The 21,847-nt window shown below is 43.2% G+C and overlaps 1 protein-coding gene across 1 annotated transcript in view; it reads left to right on the top strand.

Moving 5' to 3' along the window:
• GOLGA1 (golgin A1) overlaps positions 1-21,847 on the top strand; it is a 2,378,923-nt gene that overhangs the window by 1,409,241 nt on the left and 947,835 nt on the right. Inside the window, exon 14 of the mRNA XM_044058132.1 lies at positions 4,446-4,564. Within this exon, the coding sequence (XP_043914067.1) occupies positions 4,446-4,564 (119 nt within the window). The remainder of the gene's footprint in view (positions 1-4,445; positions 4,565-21,847) is intronic.

Here is a 21,847-nt window from a genome sequence, read left to right as displayed (position 1 = left end):
AGCGTCTTCTGCGTGGAGACATGCGTGAATGGGCGTACCTTCGTTGAAGGTTGTGCGTCAGAGCTGGTAACTCGGTACGTAAAAATCAACTACCAATCATTAGCGGACCGGAGTTCCGCTGTGGCGACCCCTAACCAGGAAAAGCCGAAAAACACAGACAGAGACTCTCTTTTAAACATTTGGAATTTCTAGATGTCAAAATCGACAAAGCAGACTTTGATTCTGTCCATACCAGCTTATATAGATAACCTACACGCACAGGGAATGCACTTTTACACAATAATAGTATGCATCCAAGGCATATAATGAGAAATAGGCTTAAAGGACAGGTATATAGAATACTTAGGCTTCATAATGATGATACAGTTGCACGCAAAGCTCTTGAATCTTTGAAAAATGTTTTTTTAGAAAGGGGCTATCGATAGAAATAGATACCTGCATCTCTGAAGCTTGGAAGCAGAGATTAGGTAGATGCAGGCCTTATTTTAAATCCGCTACAAGCACACATGCAGTAGAATGGCAACAGGACTCTACCAGTAATATTTTTAGAGTGCCGCTACAATATTCTAGTGATATAAGTCAATATTTTTTAGACACTAATTTAAGAGGAGATGATTTGAAAAACCACACTGAAACTATAGAACAGAAGTGGATTTTATTGCTGGATGCAGAAAAACCACCTGGTCTAAATGGATTTTTTTCACTGAAACCTTTCCTGAAAGGACATAGACTTAGACATAAATAATATGTTTTACTTTCATATATATTTTTATAAGTGCAATATGTTTGCATACATTCTATAGCTGTTTTTATTCATGATATATGAACATGTTTTCTGCAGTATGTGTTCTTTTAAAAAAATTTGTAACTTTTTGATGACATCATAATTAAGGACCTTTTATAGTAATGTCTGATGAAGCGGTGTTGTCACCATGAAAGCACTTACCACTCTTTTGGATACATCTATTAAAGTTCCTGGATTTTAGCCTCTTGGTTTGGTATTTCTTCATTTATTTTATTCTTATTTTTGTCTTACCAACTTTTATCTTGCTATCATATATATTTTTTGATTTCCATTAGGAGACATGCCTGCATGCACTTATGTGATTTTGTGGAGCCCTTCTACTCCTCGTTCGTCAGTGTTGATGGCTTGTCTTTGGCCCCAGGGTGAAGGACACACTTTCCAGGTGTGAAAAGGATGGAAAGACCCTGTCTACCATGGGCGTTTGTTTTTTGACCCCTCAAAGATCCTTTGCTATGAATCAACAAGGTGGTTGAAAGATGTGGTTCAAGAAGTCTGTGTCTGTTCCAGGACACATGTGCAGGAAGTTCCTCTAGAGGCAGAGGAGGGAACTCTAATGGACAACGACACCCCTGCGGCAGAGGTGACCCGCAAAACCAGGGGTCCAGAAAATCTTTCTTTGACAAGACCCTACCAGCGCTCCTGAAAGGAAGCCTGATTGCTCACCTCTAGAGGCAGTCGGGGGTCATTTGTACCTGTACCAGAGAACCTTACAAGATAGACCTAACAAAAGCTACTTGGGTGCAGATGGTTCTTTCCAGGGGTTATATAATACTCTTTTTCCCTTCCTCCTTCAAACTCCGGAAAATCCTTGATGTTCCACCCAGTCAGAGGGAACAAGCAGAAATCCAAATTCAAAAGCTTCTAGACAAAAAGTGTCATCCAAGAGGTCCCACCAGGCAAGATAAAATCCAGAATTTATTCAAGGTTCTTTTTAGTGCCAAAGAAAACGGGGGAGTGGAGACCAGTTTTGGATCTCAGCAACTTAAACAAGTCAGTTCAGCGAACCAAGTTTCAGATGGTCACAGTTCAGTCCATTCTCCCATTTCTGGGAAAGGACAACTGGATGTGCTCAACAGACCTTCAGGATGCATACTGTCATATAAAGATGAAGATGTGATCTACAAGGTATTTACACTTAAACATCTTTCTTGGAAGACAATCTTTCTGGTAGCTGTTACCTCTGCCAAACAAATTTCTGAGATTTAAGCCTTGTTCTCTAAACCACCATATTGATTTTTCACAAGGATAGAGTTTTACACTACAGACTAATGCTTCATTTCTTCTTAAGGTAGTGTCAGAATCTAATATCAGTCAATCCATTGATTTGCCAGTATTCTTTCCTAAATTTTCCAAGAAAGGTGAATACATATTACAATTATTGGATGTCCCCAGACAATTGCATTTCTGCATACATAGGACAAAAGATTTCAGAACATCTGACCAGTTGTTTGTTTCATTTGCAGAAGTAAAATTGGGAAAACCAGTTGCCAAAGTCCGTTTATCCAGGTGGCTAACCGACTATTTCATATGTTTATAACAAACTGGACATTACTGTACCAAAACCATTACAAGCCCATTCAACTAGATCCATGACTACTTCCTCAGTGTTTCAATCCAGATTGTCTATGGACTCCCCATACCTTTATTACTCATTACAAATTGGATATGGTCCCCAGAGATAGAGCATTATTTGGTTCATTGGTGCTCAGGAATATCCTTCCTTGAGTCCACCTTGGATTTTAGATAACTGGGGACTCTTTCCCATCAGTTGAAGATAGAAGGAAAATTGACATCAGATAGTTATGCACTCACGTTCCATTTGTGTTGTCCATTTTCATTCTTCCTTAACTTCCGTCCTTTAAAACTTCTGGAAAAATGAGTGGTTACAGGACATTTCTGTCCTTTGTATTAAGCTCCACATATAGCCTTCTCCTTTTCTAAATATGAATATACCTTTCTACTAAAGTCACTAAACAAGATCTGAGGTAATTGGTGTTGGTGCATTGTGGGTAAGGGAGAAGGTTGAGAGTTCTTGGTTGCCACGAGCTTTAGCTACTGCCGAGTGAGAACTGAGGATCAGATCTGAACCCATCGGTTGAAGAAGAATGAAAATGGACAACGCTGATGGAATGATATGGTGAGTACACAACATATTTTTATTTAAAGTGGAGGCAAGTGGCATGAGCATGTTATTAAGAATGTGTGGATTTCTTAGTTGAAGGGGGAGTCAGTTGTATAATAGTCAAGGTTTTTTCCTCTGGGATGTAAGGTACAGTGTTTGATTCTGACCTCTAGTTATTGGCTAGGCTTGTAATAGTTTACAGACTGTCTTAGTATTTACTTGTGATGAAAGAAGATTTTATAGATTACAGTTAAATGGAAATAGAAAAGGACTGTACCGACTCTAGTCATAGGAATTCTAGAGTGTGGGGGCAGATCATGAAAGTTTTTGAAGTGCATGGAGCTGCATGATTAAACTCTAAAATCAGGGGAAAAAAGACCAGCTTGTAAACACCTTTCTGACATTAGAAAGGAGCTTAACAAGCTTTTGTTAAGTACTCCTAAAGCTTCAAGGTTGAGTCTCATGCTGCAGATTGACAATGGACAGTCCAGGTCAGCAAAGAACAGTGTCAGAAAGTAAAACAGATTTAAAAGCTGTTGGAAGCTTTGCTCTGCCACATTTACAAATAAAATACATGGCAGAATGGAGAGTCCAACAGCTTTTGAAGCAGCTTGCTCTTGAGAGGGACACTTCAGTGATATCAGACAGTGGGCAGAAATGACCAGTTTTACCAGCTTTCAAAGGCTTTCAAAGCTGTAAAACACTTCATCCTCCTCCATAGTACATTGATTAGGTAAAGCTCCAAGAACAACAAAGAATTTTGATGGAGTTTCACCAATCATAAATAACCCTTGAGTCTTGACATGTATGCCATAACTCACCTGTTGAGCTTCACTCTCAACGTGAATTTCTTGGCATGTATGACTCAAACAAACAAAAAGATGGTTGGGAACATAGATCTTCTTTATTGCTGAAGTTTCAAATTCAGCATTGGTTATTCTCATAACTGAGTTACTGTATTTGCTGATATTCTGCTTGTGTCTTTTTTGTTGTTCTGGCAATGGTTATGCAAGTTTCCAGCAAGTGAGTTTACATTTATTAAATTTGACTTGCTTAGTCATAATCTAAAGTGTTGCGTTGTTAACTTATTTGTGTAATGAATTTGAAAATAATGCACCAGTCCTAACTACTTGTTAGTTTCTGTTTAATGGAGTACTCTTTTCTCTTTGTTTGTATAACTGAAAAGTGCAGTTACATCAGTGGGATCCGAGTTGTGGTGCAATAAAATGGTCCTACTAACAAGGGAAAAATGGTTGGTACACCTCCTTAATCATCCGGTTTAGAGGGAGTCCATTGTATATTTGAAAAGCTAACAATAATTTTTGATTTTCACGTATTGTCTTATTTATTTATATTTGTTTACTGGGATCGAGCACTGATCACAGCAGACCAATTTCTGGCCCTGTCAGGAGAGAAATGTATACAATACAGGGGAAACGTTGTAAGAATAGTGCGCGCACACACAGTTTTATACAGTGTTGCAGAAAATGTAGTAAATGTTTTTGTTCTTTTGTGTAGTAGCAGCACAGAATACAAAAAGCTATACAGAACAGAGTAAAAGTGAAGAAAAAACATGTTTTTGCTGGGAGGGTGATGGCATCTTAGAGATGCAGAAGATTGAAGATAATTTAGCATTGGTAATAAACAGTGAAGATTCATTTATAAATAAAATGTACAGTCTGTCTCTTGTAACTATACTGTCTAATCTTACACCAACACTTTCTGACACTAATTCCCACAGTTAACATTGTTATGTGTATAACTACTAATGCAATTGAATATCTTGTCTGACTCCCACTTTAATGCAAGTATCTGTATGCTTACTCATGTATGTCTTTGTTTACTGCAGATGTCCTTCGTGTTTCACTGTTACAGTAATCACCTGTGGGGTTTATCCCTCTTGTGGTAGCCCTCGGCCGGCCCGAATACTAGTGTCAGTGTTTTTCTGCGTCGGCTGCAGTCGCCTGCAGTCTGATGTCAGGTCGTCAGTGCTATAAAGCAAGGCAGCCAACGTCATTACATCAGTCTTTCTTGCTATGGGGCCCATAGCAGAAGCAGTTTGCACGAGTGCCGGTCGGTCGCTACCAGAGTTTGAATTTCAGCTGAAAAGTCTAAAGCTGAATACCCCATTGGGGACCCTTTTTTCTTGCACTAACTGATGTCTGAAAAATTTAACAGTTGTCTCACCTGTGGAAAGCAAATCCCACACCGACACTTCCATTCTTACTGCGTCACTTGTTTAGGGCCAGACCACGACGTCCCCTGTTACCAGTTCTTTGCCCTCTTTAATGCGAGAACCATTTGCCATAGAGCTCTTTTTGTAGACAGTTATTTTCGTGTTCCATCTTCGCATTCCGATATGGCATTCATCAGCCAACAATCCGTGGGCATTCTGAAAAAACGCAGAGATAAAGATAGAGACAGACCACACAAGGCTAAGCCTTCTGACGATGCTACTACTAAGCAGGTTGTCAGTTCTCTGGAATTCAGTGAGGCGCTTTTGCAGCCCCTAATGCCCGATTCGATATCCACGGAGGCCTCTACCGAGACCATTTTGGATTCCTGTATGCCGCGTAAATCATCTTTGTCTTCCCAGCCTTTGGCTGTCTCTGCCTCAGTTGGGTCTGGAGCCGCGACACAGGCACCGGCTTCCGCGGAGGCCTTTCACACTACCAGATCTAGACAAAAAATGACGTCTTCTCTTCCGACTACCGCTTCTCTCAGACCTAGAAGCCAGGCCACTCCTAGAAAATCTGCTTCTAGCCACCATCTTGCTCCTGCTCCAACACCCCAAGCTTAAGATCTCATCTCCTTTATTCGGGGTAGTCAGGCCACAACTTCTAAAAGAAAAAGGCACCCTTCTCCTGAAATTATGACAGAACAGGATTCTGAGGAATCTAACTATTCAGATTTTGAAGAGGAACAGCAAACTCTGACTGCATATGAGGATTCAGATGCAGAGGAATCCATCCCATATGCCTCCCCTCCAGAGGACCTTTCCTTTGGGGAAACCCTTCACCCCCTCAGGGAACATTTCCAATGGGAATCTCAGGACTTCTCCTAGTCTAAGCAAAGACTTAGAGAGTTTCTGGACCTGCCCCAGCACAGACCCCTGGCCATCCCCCTATTTTAGAAGTGGTGGATGATGTTTTCCATGAATCCAGCTTAGCCCCTGATGCCCTCCCACCTACTCCCGGTAAACATGACAGGCATTACAGAGTACCAGATTCTCACAAATACAAAGGAGCTAAGACTAGTTCTGCCAAGAATCCTATTCATTCTGACAAGGACTCCAGAGCTCTGGGCAGATGGGGTAAAACAGTATACACCTCTACAATCTTAGCTATCGGAGCATTCAAGTGTCAGTTCCTTATGTTAAAATATCAACAACACACTTTGGAACTATTAAAACAAAAAATTTCTACCATTTCTGACTATGCCGATTGAAAAGAGTTAGCAGATTTACTGCATTCTACCTGCCAAGTGGCCAAACACTCATTACACTGTGGATATGATGCCCTGGAAGCCTCTAGCAGAGCAGCAGTGCCAGGATCTGTCATTAAGAGACATGCATGGCTGAAGGAACAACATCTCCCTGATCATGTCAAGTCTAAACGTATTGATGCACCCCTAGATAAGGAGCGCTTGTTTGGAGTAAAAGCAGAAGAGGTGCTTAAAAAGATTGAAGACAAAGCAAAATCTATGCAAACAGTGAAAGATTTCTTTCAGGTTCAACCTCCCAAGTTCAGCAGAAACTTTCCCCCTAAGCACTGGTCCTTCCCTGCACCTAGCAGACAGGGCCAAGGTAAGCCCTGCAGGGACAGACCATCCAGGCCCCTATCCTAGGGCCAGCAGAGAAGAAAACAGTGGACCACATCAGCCCCAAAGGCAGGGAGTTCTAAGCAACCCTTCTATGGCAAAAACTCACAATGACCCCCCCTCTGCCCTCCCATCACTCATCAAAAACTAGGAGGAAGGCTCTCTCTCTTCATAGAAAAATTGGCTTTCTGTAACAAAGGACCAATGGGTCTTAAAGATCATTTTTCATGGATACAAATTCTCTTTCAGCGAATTCCCAATTCCAAGAGGGTACCCAGACTCCCCTCCAAACCAGTGTGCAGAGGCATTGAAACAGGTCCAAACTGTCATATCCCAGACGCCAGTAGAACCTGTCCCCTCAGATCAAACAGGCAAAGGCTTTTATTCCAGACTATTCCTTGTTCCCAGAAAGGAGGGCACTTGGCACAGCATCCTGGATCTATCCATTCTGAACACCTCCCTGGTGGTCCCCAGAATAAAAATGCTAACTTTGCAGCCGCTGCTGCCTATGCTAACAAAAAATCCCTGGCTAGTGACCCTAGACCTAAAAGATGCCTACCTCCACATCCCATAAGGGAGTCCTGTAGGAAATTCCTGCACTTCAGAGCAGGATCACAACACTTTCAGTTCTCTACGCTGCCCTTTGGCTTATCTACTGCACCCAGAGTATTCACCAAATGCTTAGCCCCGGCCATAGCATTTTACAGGCAGAGAAATATACAGATCTACCCTTAGCTGGACAGCTGCCTCATTCAGGCAGAGTGCAAAGAAAAGCTACTCCAGGACCTTCTCTTTGTCAGATCCCTCCTAACCTCTCTAGGGTTCACCATCAACGAGAAGAAATCAAAGCAAACTCCCTCCAGGAAGATCATTATCTTGGGAGCTCTGCTAGGCACAGCATCCCAAATGGCCTTCCTATCCCCATAAAAGCAGAGTTTCCTGCCTCTCTACTTTGCCCAGCTGGTTTCCAGAAGTCACCTAATTGCAAGGAAGTTCCTGCAAGCCCTGGGATACATGGCATCTTGCATCCTTCTAATTCCTCTGGCCAGGCTTCAAATGAGAAAACTTCAGTGGTATCTAAAGAACATTTGGTGCCAGCACTCTCACTCTCTAGGGATCTCTCTCCCTCTGATCCCATGTATAAGGGCCGAGTTTCTCTGGTGGGCAGAGGTCTGTGCCAAGAACAAGGGTCTTCCCTTCTTCCTTCGCCCTACTGGCCAGACCATCACCACCAATGCCTCAGATATAGCTTGGGCGCTCACCTAGCAGGCAGGTGCACCCAAGATCTTTGGGATGCCCAGCACCTTCACTTACACATCAATCTGAATGAAATGATGGCAGTACAAAAGGCTCTGACATCCTTAAAACCCCATCTCAGGCCAGGGGTTCTCCTTATAAAAACAGACAACACCACAATAATGTGGTAAATCAACAAACAGGGGGGAACCCAATCTTACCCTCTGTTCAGGCTAGCCATGAGCCTCTGGCTGACAGCCGCCTCCATGGGTCTACACCTAATTGCTCAATACCTATCAGGGGTCAACAACACCCTGGAAGACCACCTAAGCAGAAACTTACTGGACCCCCACGAATGGCAGCTCCACAGGGAAATCTTTCTGCAAATCATGGCAGCTCCACAGGGAAATCTTTCTGCAAATCAGTCAGGAGTGGGGGATTCCAGAGGTGGATCTCTTTGCCTCGCATCTCAACCACCAGCTGCAAAAGTTGTGTACCAGGGAGTATTATCTTCTAGCGTGGAAGGTAGAGGCCTTGACCTTCCCCTGGAACTCCCTCTTTGTGTACGCGTTCCCTCCTCTGCCCCTTATTCCCAAGGTACTGATCAAAATAAGGGAAGAGAAACCATGGGCCATCCTCATTGCTCCAGATTGGCCTAGACAGCATTGGTACCCTTACTGCGCAGCCTGACTTTACAGCCCCCCAAGTAGCTTCACCTGGTCTCAGACCTCTTGACCAAGTTGAGGGGGAAGATACTGCACCCAGACGTGCAGACTCTCAATCTTTCATCATGGCTTATACCTTAAAAGCTAACAAGGAGTTCCTGTTAAGCAAAAAGGTCCTAGACATTCTCAAAGAGGCCAGAAGGCCCAGCACCAGAAAGTCTTATGCAGGGAAATGGAAAAGATTCTGCTCCTGTAGCCAGTGCAGAGGGGCCAGTACCTCTCATCCTTCCATCTCTCTTATCTTGGATTACCTAACCATGTTGCTCAAAGGTGGCCTCTCCTTCTCTTCTATTAAAATCCATGCCTCAGCCATTTCAGCCCATTACGATTCAGACCTACCCCTCTTCTCTCATCCTTTGATTAAACAATTCCTCAGAGGGGCTTCCAATATCAGACCTCCCAGAAGGCCTCCCACGCCAGCCTGGGACTTGAATTATGTGTTAGAAAAACTAACCATACCTACTTTCGAACCTGCTGCTTCAGCAGAATTGAAATGTCTCTCCTGGAAGACTGCCTTCCTACTAGCTATCACCTCAGCCAGAAGGGTTTCAGAACCTCAGGCACTCATGGCTGTTGAGCCTGTCATCATTTTCCATCCAGACAGAGTCTACCTGAGGACTAACCTCTCCTTTATGCCTAGGGTGGTATCTGATGTGACTCTCAACCAGGCCATACACCTACCCACCTTCTTTCCCAACCCTCAAAACAAGGGGGAAAGAATTCTGCACTCGCTAGACGTCACATACAACTCTGATATTATCTGGACTGTACTAAACCCTTCAGGAAAAACAGACCAGCTGCTTGTCAGCTTTTCCCCAGGGGCAGAGGGGAAGCCCATTTCCAAGCAAACCATTTACAAATGGATATCACAATGTATCCATTTCTGTTACAGACTACATGGGAACCCCCCCCCCCATGTCTATTCATACCCATTCCACTAGGACAGTCTCCACTTCCACAGCCTTTCTCAGAGGAGTCCCCACCAGAGAATTCTTGGAAGCTGCCACCTGGACCTCTGTACATAACTTTACAAAGCATTACCCCATACCTCTTTTTTCTAAGTCTAGTGCAGGGTTTGCCTCTGCAGTTCTGCAGAGCTTGCTGACCCATACCTAGGAGTCTAACCTATCCTTCCACCCCTCTCCTCAGATTTGGGAATCCTCACACAGGTGATGACTGCAACAGTGAAATGTGAAGAACATAGTACAGTTGTGTACACTTAACATAAATGTAGATGATCCAGGGAAGTCGACAAAAAAGAATACCCAGCAAAAACAAACGAAGCAGGCACCCAAGAACTCCAAAATAAATGTAAACGTATTTATTAATATAAACGTTTTCGCTCTTAGCCAACACTTAGAGCTTCTTCAGACAATACAAAATTGGCGCCAAATGACTTTTGTATACAATATACATGATGTCATTTCCTGAACCACAGTAAATTAAACATTTAAAGAGACAAGCGTTTTAAAACCTATATAAGATTAAATGTATTAAAAGCTACATATTTCACATATATATTGGATTATATAGGTACCTAAAAGGACCACTTTTATATTTGATGTTTAAATGTCAATGGAGCCTACAATTTATGTTACCTCCACATGATATCTAGTGTTAAATTTAAAAAAATATATATAAAAAAATACATTTTAAAAGATGTTTCAAAACATACCAGACCCAAACATTCAAATTGCTTAAAATATTAAGCCTAAATGATTTCTTTATAAAATATTAGGCATTTTCTTTGTGGGAAAACATGCTAACCATCCTCATGAATAAATATACACATGGAAATACTTAATACCATCAAGAAGCCAATAATTCCTGCATGGGAATTTGTCACAAAATGTTTTATATATATACAAAGAATCCACTACATTTTTTAAGATTTCTTAAATGAAAAGATGGTATCATGCCCTAAGATAACTTTTGTATTTAAGGATAATAGATATATTACACAAGTCGTTTAGACCAGGTGGGGAGAAGGCATTCAATAGGAGTTGCCATTCTAATTCTTAAAGAAGTGATTGAGGGCCCCCCCTGACCCCTACTTTCACCCCATCAATTCCCATAAAGGAAAAACTATGCCTTATGTTGTCTAATACATGCTTAGAAAGTGCATTGTCCATTTTTTTGTTTTTCATTGCATAGTTGTGTTCGTAAACACGGTCCCGCAATCTGCGGTCTGTCTTTCCGACATAAAATGCCGGACAACAGTTACAAAATGCAATGTAAATAATGGACTTTGATTCACAGTGAAACTTCTGTCTGATGTAAAATTTATCACCCCTAATCATGAACGAGTTTCCAGTTCTTAAAAGCCTACACCAGTTACAAAACCCACACGCAAATGTGCCAGTCTGTCTAGGCGCTTCAGAGGGTATGTTTTCATTTTGTAAGAGTTCTTTCAAATTTTTACCTCTCTTAAATGTAAACCCAGGAAAGACACCTAGAATGTCAAAAAGGTAACTGTTGTTAGTAATGAATTCCCAATTTTTCTTAACAATGTTGCACATGCTATGGATGTGTTTATTATAGGTTAAAATGAACCTATTTTTAAAGTCCACAGTAGAGGTGCGAAGGCTATGATTTATATTAATCTTGTCAATCAAAGGGGGATTTTCTACATCTTCACTCAGAGTTAATTCAATATCTATGTGATTACGGTCATTTATTCGTGTTCTTTTTTAACATTCACTCACAATTTTTCAACATGTGAAGTTGATTACTTAGATGTGAAACTTACAAAAGATATTCAAAACAACTGCTTCCGCTCTAAAATCTATAGGAAGAATACCTATTGTAATGCCTTCCTTCATTTCTCGAGTAACCACCCTTTGAATCAGAAGAAGTCCATCTTCAAGGGGCAATTAGTAAGAGCAACACGTATGTGTAGTACCCTTGTTGATTTTGAAGAAGAGTGTAGTACACTTAAGGATATGTTTCAAAATAGGGGGTACCCTATTGAGCTTTTGGATAACCTCATAGATGAGGTTTCTTTCAAAAGGAACACAGGGTTTTACCAGCCACTCTTACAAGACACTGTACGAATAAATGACCGTAATCACATAGCTTTAGCATCCTCTCCTTCTCCTGCTAAAAAGAAAAGGGCGTCGGCTCCGACCAGTCCGTCGGACCCGACCGCCAAGAGACATAGGCAGGCTTCTCCTTCGGCTCCACGGACTTCGGAGCCGAGGGTGGAACGGTCTGCCTCGATGCCTCCAGTCTCGACTCCTCTGGTCTCGGAGCCGACGGCTGGGGCATCGAGAGGCGGGTCACCTTCATCGGCTCCACTGATCTCGGAGCCGATGAAGGTTGTCCGCTCGGACACTTCCTCCTCGGCGCCGAAGTCCTCTTCGGTACCGATGGAAATTGGATTGGACACTTCCTCGGCGCCGATAGTTATCGAGTCGCCTCGGAGCCGGTCCCTTAGTCCCGTGGAGCTGTTGGAGAGACCTACTCGGACCCGTTCGGTCTCTTCCAGGTCATCAAGGATGTCAGATTCGGACATAGACAGGGTGCTCCAAAGACTGTTCCAGTCCCCAGTCTTTCAAAAATTTGTTTCGGCTCCTACCCAATTGGTTTCGGAGCCGATAGCCCACTCCATTGCCATTCCTCCTCCCCCGACCGCTTCGGCTACGTCGGAGCAGGTGCTGATGGAGCCAGTAGAGATCCTAGGGTCGGCTCCGACCCTTACTCCAACCCCGGCCTTTGGGTCTGAGTTTAGCATGCGGACTTCTTCGGCTGGACCCGGGGGTGACGTTTCGGGACCAATGCTGTCGGTTCCGAGCCTCCCTCTCGGTGCTTCGGCTGCGGGACTTCCGTCTGCTATCATGGCTCCGGGGACCGGACACTCCCAGGATTCTGGGGGTCCGGCTTCCAGAGCTATGAGGAGTGCCTTGGCCAAGTCTTCTTCGGCCATCTCTACGGCTTTACCGGCACCTTCCCTGGGCATGGAGACTGGGTCTTTGGCAGTTCCCCTGTCTCTAGGCAGCGGAGCCCGGGCCTGAGGTTACCCCACTGGGGTTCCCCTCCTCCTGAGGGTTCTTCGGAGTTGTCTTCGGAGGAGCCCCCAAGGAAGAGATCGTGCAAGAGGAAGCACGTGGACTCCCTCGAGTCTCTTACATCGGACACTGATCTTGATGATGCGGAGGGGTCCCCAAAGTCGTCCTCGGATGATGTCTCATTTGCAGACATTCTAGAGATCCTTAAGCAACGAGGCGGCTGGATTTCCAAACCCCCCTCCGCTGATGAGTCAGTGCTTCTCAAGGCTTTTGGGGCTCAGCCCTCCGCCTCCTGGGTGTCTCCGCCCTTCGACGAGCTCCTGGATTTGGTTTGTCGGAGGGCGTGGGAACATCCAGATACTGTGCAACCAGTGCCTTCTCGCCCTAACAAATTTTTGTCTGCCCCACCCGAGAAGGAGTTCTTGACGAAAGGCGTGGCTGTAGATGCCATGGTGGTGGCATCTGCTACACAGCAGGACGTGGCAGAGGCTTCAACGTCCGTCCATCCTCCTAATAAGGAGTCTAGGAGCATGGACCGGTACGGGAAGCGCACCCTGACTTCAGCGGCTTTTACTCTAAGGTTCCTGAATTATTTGGCACATTTCACCAGACTACAGAGGGATCTGGTCAAGGAGCTGTCAGACTCCCTCTCAGGTAACCTACCTGAGCAGCTAGCCCAGTCGGTTAGCTCTCAGTTGGCTATCCTTACCTCGATCTCTAACTCGTCCATGAGGCTCATTTCATATGCGACCGAAGGGGCGGGCAGAGCGGCAGGCACAGGCGTGGCTCTACGGAGACAAGCCTGGCTCCGTTTGTGTCATTTCGCGGAGGCCTTCAAGTCTTCCTTCGCCGACGCTCCCTTTGATGGGTCCTCTTTGTTTGGACCCAAGGTTAAAGACACTCTTACCCGCTGTGAGCAAGAGGGAAAAACTTTATCTGCCGTAGGAGCACGTTATTCCACTCCCTTTCGGCCTTATCCCAAGGCTAAAAGAGGAGGGAAGATGTGGTTCCACAAATCACAGAAGTTCTTTCCTCAACAGCAGGAAGATTCCCCTTCCAGAGGCAGAGGACGGGAAATTTTTCTGGGAGACGCCGTCCCAGAGGCGGCAGAGGGCCCCGCAACACTGGAGACCGCGAGTCCTTTCGTGGCTCTTCAGCCTCCCACACTTCATGAGGGATTGCCCGGCTGTGCTGCTCCGGAGCCAGTCGGGTGCCATTTTGCCAAGCACCTAAAAGCCTGGGAGTCTATTACTCAGGACAGATGGGTGCTTCGGATTATTGCCGGAGGTTACACCATTCCCTTCACACACTCACCCCCACCGTCCAAAAAATCCCGGACCCACCACCCAGTCAAAGGGAAATTGCAGCCGCAGAAGCTTCAAAGCTGCTAGAAAAAGGAGTCATCCAACCAGTCCCCACAGACCAGATCGGATCCGGAAATTACTCAAGGTTCTTTTTAGTGCCAAAAAAGACAGGGGACCTGAGACCCATATTGGATCTCAGCAAACTAAACCAGTCCGTCATGAAGTCCAAATTCCGAATGGTCACTTTACATCCATTCTCCCATTGTTGGAGAAGGATGTTTGGATGTGCTCCATAGATCTCAAGGACGCCTATTATCACATACCGATACATCAGGCGTCCAGGAGGTATCTGCGCTTCAGCCTGGGAGACAGTCATTTCCAATTTTGTGCACTGCCCTTTGGTCTCACCACAGCCCCCAGGGTGTTCACCAAGTGTTTGGCAGTAGTGACTGCTCACCTGAGGAGTCTCGGATTCCAAGTGTTTCCCTATCTGGACGACTGGCTCCTGACTGCCACCACCAGGCATCTACTACTAGACAACCTACAAGCCACCATCTCGCTGGGTGCTTCCCTGGGAATTACATTCAATTGGTCAAAGTCTGTCTTGCTGCCCTCTCAGCGCATAAGATTCATAGGAGCAGAGATAGACTCAAAATTGATGCGCATCTTCCTTCCTACCGAAAGGATTCAAACATTACAAGGTCAAGTCCGAGCCCTGCTTCCAAGATCCAAAGCCCCAGCCAGGTTGGTCCTGCAACTTTTAGGTTCAATGTCTGCCACGGTTCTCCTAGTTCCGCTGGCAAGATTGCACATGAGGATTCTTCAGTGGCTGTTATCAACACAATGGTCTTTTCAGGATCTCCCCCTCAATCATCTCATACTGATTACAGAAACGTGCAAACGGGACCTCCGCTGGTGGCTTCAGCCATCCAATCTGAATCAGGGAAGACCTTTTGTTATACCCCCTCCGGTGGCCACCTTGACAACGGATGCCTCCCAGACGGGGTGGGGGGGGCATTGTCTGGGCAGGTTAGTTCAGGGTTCTTGGCTTCCAGACGAAACTTTTCTCCATATCAATGTATTGGAAATGAGGGCTGTACTTCTGTCCCTACAAGCCCTCCACAAGTTTCTCCCTCAAGGCATTATCGCTATCCACACAGACAACATGTCGGTGGTCTGGTATCTAAACAAACAAGGAGGGACCAGATCTTACCCCCTTTGCAGAGAGGCCATGAGGGTGTGGGAATGGGCAGTAGATACCAACCGCTTCCTGGTAGCAACCCACATTCCAGGAAAATCCAATATATTGGCAGACAGATTAAGCAGGACGATTCTCTCTCCTCACGAGTGGTCCCTGAACGAAACAGTAGCAGCTCAGGTTTTCAAAAGATGGGGGACCCCGTGCTGCGACCTGTTTGCAACACCACAAAACACAAAGTGCAAAAGGTTCTTTTCCTTGACTCCGTCAGGGGGAGGCAGCTACGGATGCTCTAGTCCAACCTTGGCCAACAGGACTACTTTATGCTTTTCCTCCGGTTCCACTCCTCCCCAAAGTCATCCAGAAAGCTTCCCAATTGGGGTCCACAATGATTCTAATTGCTCCGTACTGGCCTCGTCAGGTATGGTTCCCCTACCTAAAGAAATATGCTCTGGACGGTCCTTGGTTTGGATCTAACTCCGGACCTGCTGATTCATCAGTCGGGATGACAGCACCAGTCCCTTCACACTTTGAAATTAACAGCTTGGCTCCTCCACTTCCGACCTTAGTCAGAAATCACACCTTAGACCCGGAAGTTATTCACATTTTATCTTCGGCCCACAAACCCACCACTAAGAAATTGTACCTCAGTAAGTGGAAGAGGTTTGCTATCTGGGCTCAACTCAGAGGCTTAGACCCTATTACTGCCCCAATACCAGAGGTCTTGAAATTTTTAACATCCTTGTTTAATCAAGGATCTTCAGTCTCTACTATTAAAGTCCAACTAGCAGCTATCTCCAAATTTCACGAATCCATAGACCCACCGTTGATGAGCAGCAGATTATGTAAAACTTTCATGAAAGGTGCTGTGCTGTTAAGACCCCCCAGTTTTTCATCCTGCGCCTCCGTGGGATCTTGATTTGGTACTTCGTGCCTTAACATCTTCCCCTTTTGAACCGGCGGCTACATGTGAGTTGAAATATCTGTCTTGGAAAACTGCCTTCTTAGTTGCAATTACCTCTGCAAGAAGAGTTTCAGAACTTCAAGCCCTATCTATCAAACCACCGTACTTGGTTTTTCACAAGGATAGAGTATCACTTAGGCCTAATCCATCTTTTGTTCCAAAAGTTTGTTCTAATCTCTGTCTCCAACAATCTCTAGAGCTACCAGTTTTCTTTCCAAAATTTTCAAATGAAGCGGAATGCACCTTGCATAAATTGGATGTTCACAGGCAATTGCGCTTCTATCTAGACAGGACTCAACAAATTCGAAAAACAGACCAATTGTTTGTGTCCTTTTCAGATAATAAATTGGGTAAAACCATAACTAAAGCTACTATTTCCAAATGGATTAGAGATTGCATAACTCAGGCTTATTCCTCTTCAAATAAGCAACTTACAACATCTATCAAAGCTCACTCTACCAGAGCTATGGCTACCTCTATTGCTTTCATTCCAAGCTCGCTATTTCTGAGATTTGTGCTGCGGCTACTTGGTCCAACCCGCACACTTTCATTTCCCACTATAAATTGGATGTGGCATCTAAAGGGCGAGCATCATTTGGTTCCACGGTACTCAGGAGTGTTTTCCAGTGAGCCACCCAGGATTCAGGTGCTAGGGATGCTGTCCCATCAGTCAGAATGTAGGCGAGATAGGATCACATAACATCTTTTAGTTATGTACTCACCATAACTTCAGATGTTTGGGATCCATCTCGCCTACATTCCTAATACCCACCCTCCTTCCCCCTGCCTTGGAGATCAGAAGTGATGGAACGGTTTGAGTTCTACTATTTTTATCTTGTATCATCTGTCGATGTTATATAAGCAGTGCGTGCGTGTGTGCATGTATGCGGACAAACTAGATCTGGGGGATTGGTAGTGGTGCATCCTGGGATATAGTAAGCTCAGCCAATAAGAGACTTCGCTCTTTGGCATAAGCGTGCCGAGTCGGAGCCGAGGGATCGGCTCCGAACCCATCAGTCAGAATGTAGGTGAGATGGATCCCAAACATCTGAAGTTATGGTGAGTACATAACTAAAAGTTCGAGTGTATTCACTGTTGCAGTCATGGTTTCCCCTCCCTCCATCCCCCTTATATCCTCTACCCCTAGGGGGACATAAACTTCCCACAGTGGCTTTTAGCCACCAGGACCACTTTACCTTATTTCCTTGTACTTTGACGGGTTAGGACGAAAGAAAAACTGATGTAATGATGTCAGCTGCCTTGCTTTATAGCACTGACGACCTGACGTCAGACTACAAGCGACTGCACCTGATGCAGAGAAACATCGACTCTGATATTCAGGCTGGCCGAGGGCTACCACAGCAGGGATAGCCCCACAGGTGATGACTGCAACAGTGAATAACACTCGAACATCTACATTTATGGTAAGTGTACACAGCTGTACTTTCTTCTACAAATGCTTGTCTATAATATGTTCCATGATAACATGACATTGTGATTTTACCAGTGTTAATATGTTGTGCCAGTGTGATTGTGTGACTATGAATGTATTCTTTTATTTGATATGCTTTAATGGAGTGTGAACCAGATCGATATGCTACTGTTTGTAATTTTTGTAATTTTCTAATATTGCACTGCCAAATAGGACACTACCATTTAATTTATATGTGTCAATTTACATTGTATTTTGTATTACTTGGATCAGTGAAACTTTTTCCCCTTGGACCTCTGTTGTAAAGGGGCTTCCCTGATCAGCAAATGAAAATAAATAAATTTAGTAAGTGTCAACTTAGGTCTGGTTGAGTGATCATGTCCAGAGGGATGAGCTCAGGCAGTGGGCTGGTTTGCGAGGTGAGTTTATAATTTTGTAATTAAATTCTGAACGTAAAGTAGGGAGATAAGTGTTTTAGTTGGGGGGGGGGGGTGATTCCTACAGCTTAGGTTCTAGAATAGAGAATCAATGGTCAAAAGTAGATCTAGACAATGGAAGATTAAGTTATAGTCCTTGCCGATGAATTTTTAAAGAGAAACGGCACACAGTATGCGGGGAAAATGTAGCATGCCCTGCTTACACAGAATTAGGAATATTACCTCTAAATATTTTTTCTGAAGGCCCCAACAAAACACCCAGATGTGGAATACGTACAACCCACTTGCCATAGGATATCAGAGACCGCAGTGAGAAGCTAGATCCAGTCCTATACTGTATGCCTGTTTGTGTTAATTTGTTCTTGCTGGTTCCTTTCTCACAGGCTCCAGAAATCGTGCCTTCATTTTCTTATTTTTTTATTTTCTTTTATACCTTTATGTATCCTAGCAACTACAAAGTCGAGCAGTTGGGAAACTGCCTAAAGTGCTTTACTTCTTTTGCATGATTAGCATGGCACTGAGTTTACGACATTACCTTCTCTGATGTACTGTTGTGAAGCAACCTTAAACGTATATTTATTTAATTCACTAATGTAGACCTATTCAAAAATATTTCTTCTTCATGCAGCCATGTAACTGTACAAACTGGTGTGGGTGTGACCCTGCCTAAGGTACATTGGTCATGGTCACACACAAGATCTGTGACACTGTATTGAAGTGGAGGAAACTTTGTGTACCTTTTTAGTTTTTGTATATTAACCTTTTATGTCTTTGTACTTCAACGAAGATTAAACTTTTCCTTTTTGTATAGTCTGCATAGTTCTGCACACTGAAAGTGAAATACATAGCACATAAATCTTCCTTGATACTGCTGTGGGAGACCCCTCCTTTTTGTTTCCACAAGGACTTGCTTGTCTGTTTCGCTAATGCAAACTCTTCTCTCAGAAATTCTTCAGTTACATGTTGTTTTACCATTTGTACTGTATCTAATTATTTTTGCAGCCCTTAAAGTTTTACACATTGTGAAGACCTACTTAAATTATAGTACGCTTGTTGCTCTGCTTGTCTTTCAGAAATGCAAACATGTGCATACTGTCTCTTTATATATATCTATATATACATATGTCTATATCGAATAAAATGTGTGTGTGTGTATTATATATATATATATATATATATATATATATATATATATATATATATATATATATACACACCCACACACACATATAGGTTCACAGGTAGGTACTAGGCTATTGGCCCTAGGGCCTATGTAAGCCTAGCCAACAAGGTTCCCTGGCTTTCGCCACCCAAGAAAGTTATTTTCCTGTGCCCCTGTCGAGCAGAGCCACAGAAGTGATCCCAGGGTGAATTTCCTAATTCTCATCCATTCATCAAGATTTTTCTTGAAGAGTGCTTAGGAGGAATTTTGCTTGACATAGATAGCTTGCTTGTTCTAGAGTATGGGAAGTCTCTGGGACATGAATCTATCTCTACAGCATGTTCTATTTATTGTTGTGACAAGGTTTACGTCCGTAGAGCATATATCCCGGAGGGATTGGGATTACTTAAGGTGTAACATGTCCAACATCTCTGGGTTTGACATATCTTTGTATGTTAGGCAGAGATCACCTCGGAGTAGGTGATATGATATGGAGTAAAGCTGGAGTTTTTTGAGACTGTCAGCATAGGACATCTGTTTGAGGCCCGTAATCCTCTTGGTGACATACTTCCAGCTGTTGCAGATGTCTTGTGGGGTACATTCCAAAAGGGGCATTGTACTCAATAATGGATCGAATGAGTGCTGAGTAGAGGGGGACAATGACCTCTTTTTTCCTGGATGAGAACCCTTTTGTGATGAGGTGCGCCATGTAGAAGGATTTCCTGACCATTGTGGTGATGTGATTATCAAAGGAGAGACTACTGTCCACCCGAGTCCCAAGGTCTCTTATCACACCTTTGGTGTTAAGAGGATTGCCACCTATGTGGTAGTATAGATATATATATATATATATATATATATATATATATATATATATATATAAAATGTGTGTGTGTGCATATATATACATACATATATATATATATATATATATATATATATATATATATATATGTGTATGTAGATATATATATATATATATATATATATATATATATATGTATATATATATAAATATATATATATATATATATATATATATATATGTGTGTGTGTGTGTGTATATATGTATATATATATATATATATATATATATATATATACACACACACATGGGTCTACTTCATTTGCCCTAACTTCCAGTTGACTGACACCCGTTTGACTGACACTTAATTTGACTGACAAGTATTATTGGCGGTCTCCAGAGCACTGTAAAGCAAGTAAATGGAATATGTCCCCTTCCCCACTGTAGTGCGACCCTAGAGTTAGAATATATAGTTGGGGGTGTGGGGGGCACAGCCCCCCACAATGGTGGGTGTGTGGGGCGAAGCCCCCCACTTAATTTCATATTATATTGTGTAGTTTTGCTTTAATATTGCTTAGTAAAACAAAAGTAAATGGGGTGCTTTGCTCCCCACACCCCCCTAACTATATATTCTAACTCCAGGGTCGCACTACAGTGGGGAAGGGACATATTCCATTTACTTGCCTTACAGTGCTCTTGAGACTGCCAATAATACTTGTCAGTCAAATGAAGTGTCAGTCAAAAGAAATTTCATTCATTTGGTCTTAGTCAAATGGGTGTCAGTCAACTGGAAGTTAGGGCAAATGAAGTAGCTCCCCCCCCCCCCACACACATATATATATATATATATACATATATATATATATATATGGGCATGACATTATGGCTTATTGGATCTTATGCACAAAACATTGAAACTCATTTCACTGAAAATGTCACATACACTAAATATATCTCCAAAAGTTTTTTTTTTATTTTTTTTAGGTAGGAAAGCTCCTGCACTCCCCCCCCCCACACTTAAATATTCTAACTCCAAAATCACATGACCGCAGAGAAAAGAGAATACTGAATGAGTCATTGCTGTAGCTCAGCCGGGCGTACACACCCACACTTCTAGACATGGAAGTACAATATAACACATACAAAGAGAGAGAGAGAAATATATCTCCCCTTTTATGTGGGGGGGTGTGTTCACAACTGATAAGGATGCTTTATTTTTCTTCTTTCTTTTCTTGTTAAGCTAATCTGACACTGCTGAATAGCTTCTTTACACTTCTGTCATCACCTGTTCTAATTGTTGACTGCTTTTTCAGCTAGGCTTATGTTTTATAGCCAGGCAGCAAAATTGCTACACCCTAAAGTTAGTTTTACCTACTTGTACATGCAGATTGTGACACCCTAAAGTTAGTTTTACCTACTTGTACATGCAGATCCTGTCCATCTTCCTCTTTATTTTGTTCATAGTCACATCAGCAACTGGATTATTCTCTCAGCCTATGATGTCTTGGAGTGGAATGTTTACTTTTGTCGTATAGTATGACACACACACTTATTTGCTTTTTATATCTAAGCTTAATTCCATTGCAGTATTCATTATTTTATGGTTTGCTGTGTTTGATACTTAAATTATTTATTTTCACAGTCTTACATGTATATAGCCCTTCTTTGAATGAAGTTCTGTCTTAGGTGTTTCCAAAGCTTTAGTCTTTAGAACTGCTGATCTAAGCTGGGCTAGTGTTGTTTGCTAGGTTATCAAAACTCATCCCAAGTAGCAAGAACAACTCTAGATTTCTCCAAGGCTTTGAGGTATCGCTCATTTTGAATGGCTTTC

Source organism: Protopterus annectens, chromosome 16.part0, assembly GCF_019279795.1.
Source record: "Protopterus annectens isolate FY-2018-M chromosome 16.part0, PAN1.0, whole genome shotgun sequence".
Lineage (NCBI taxonomy): Eukaryota > Metazoa > Chordata > Ceratodontiformes > Protopteridae > Protopterus > Protopterus annectens.
The sequence above is the reverse complement of the archived record's forward strand: the minus strand, read 5'-3'. Positions and strand labels throughout refer to the sequence as shown.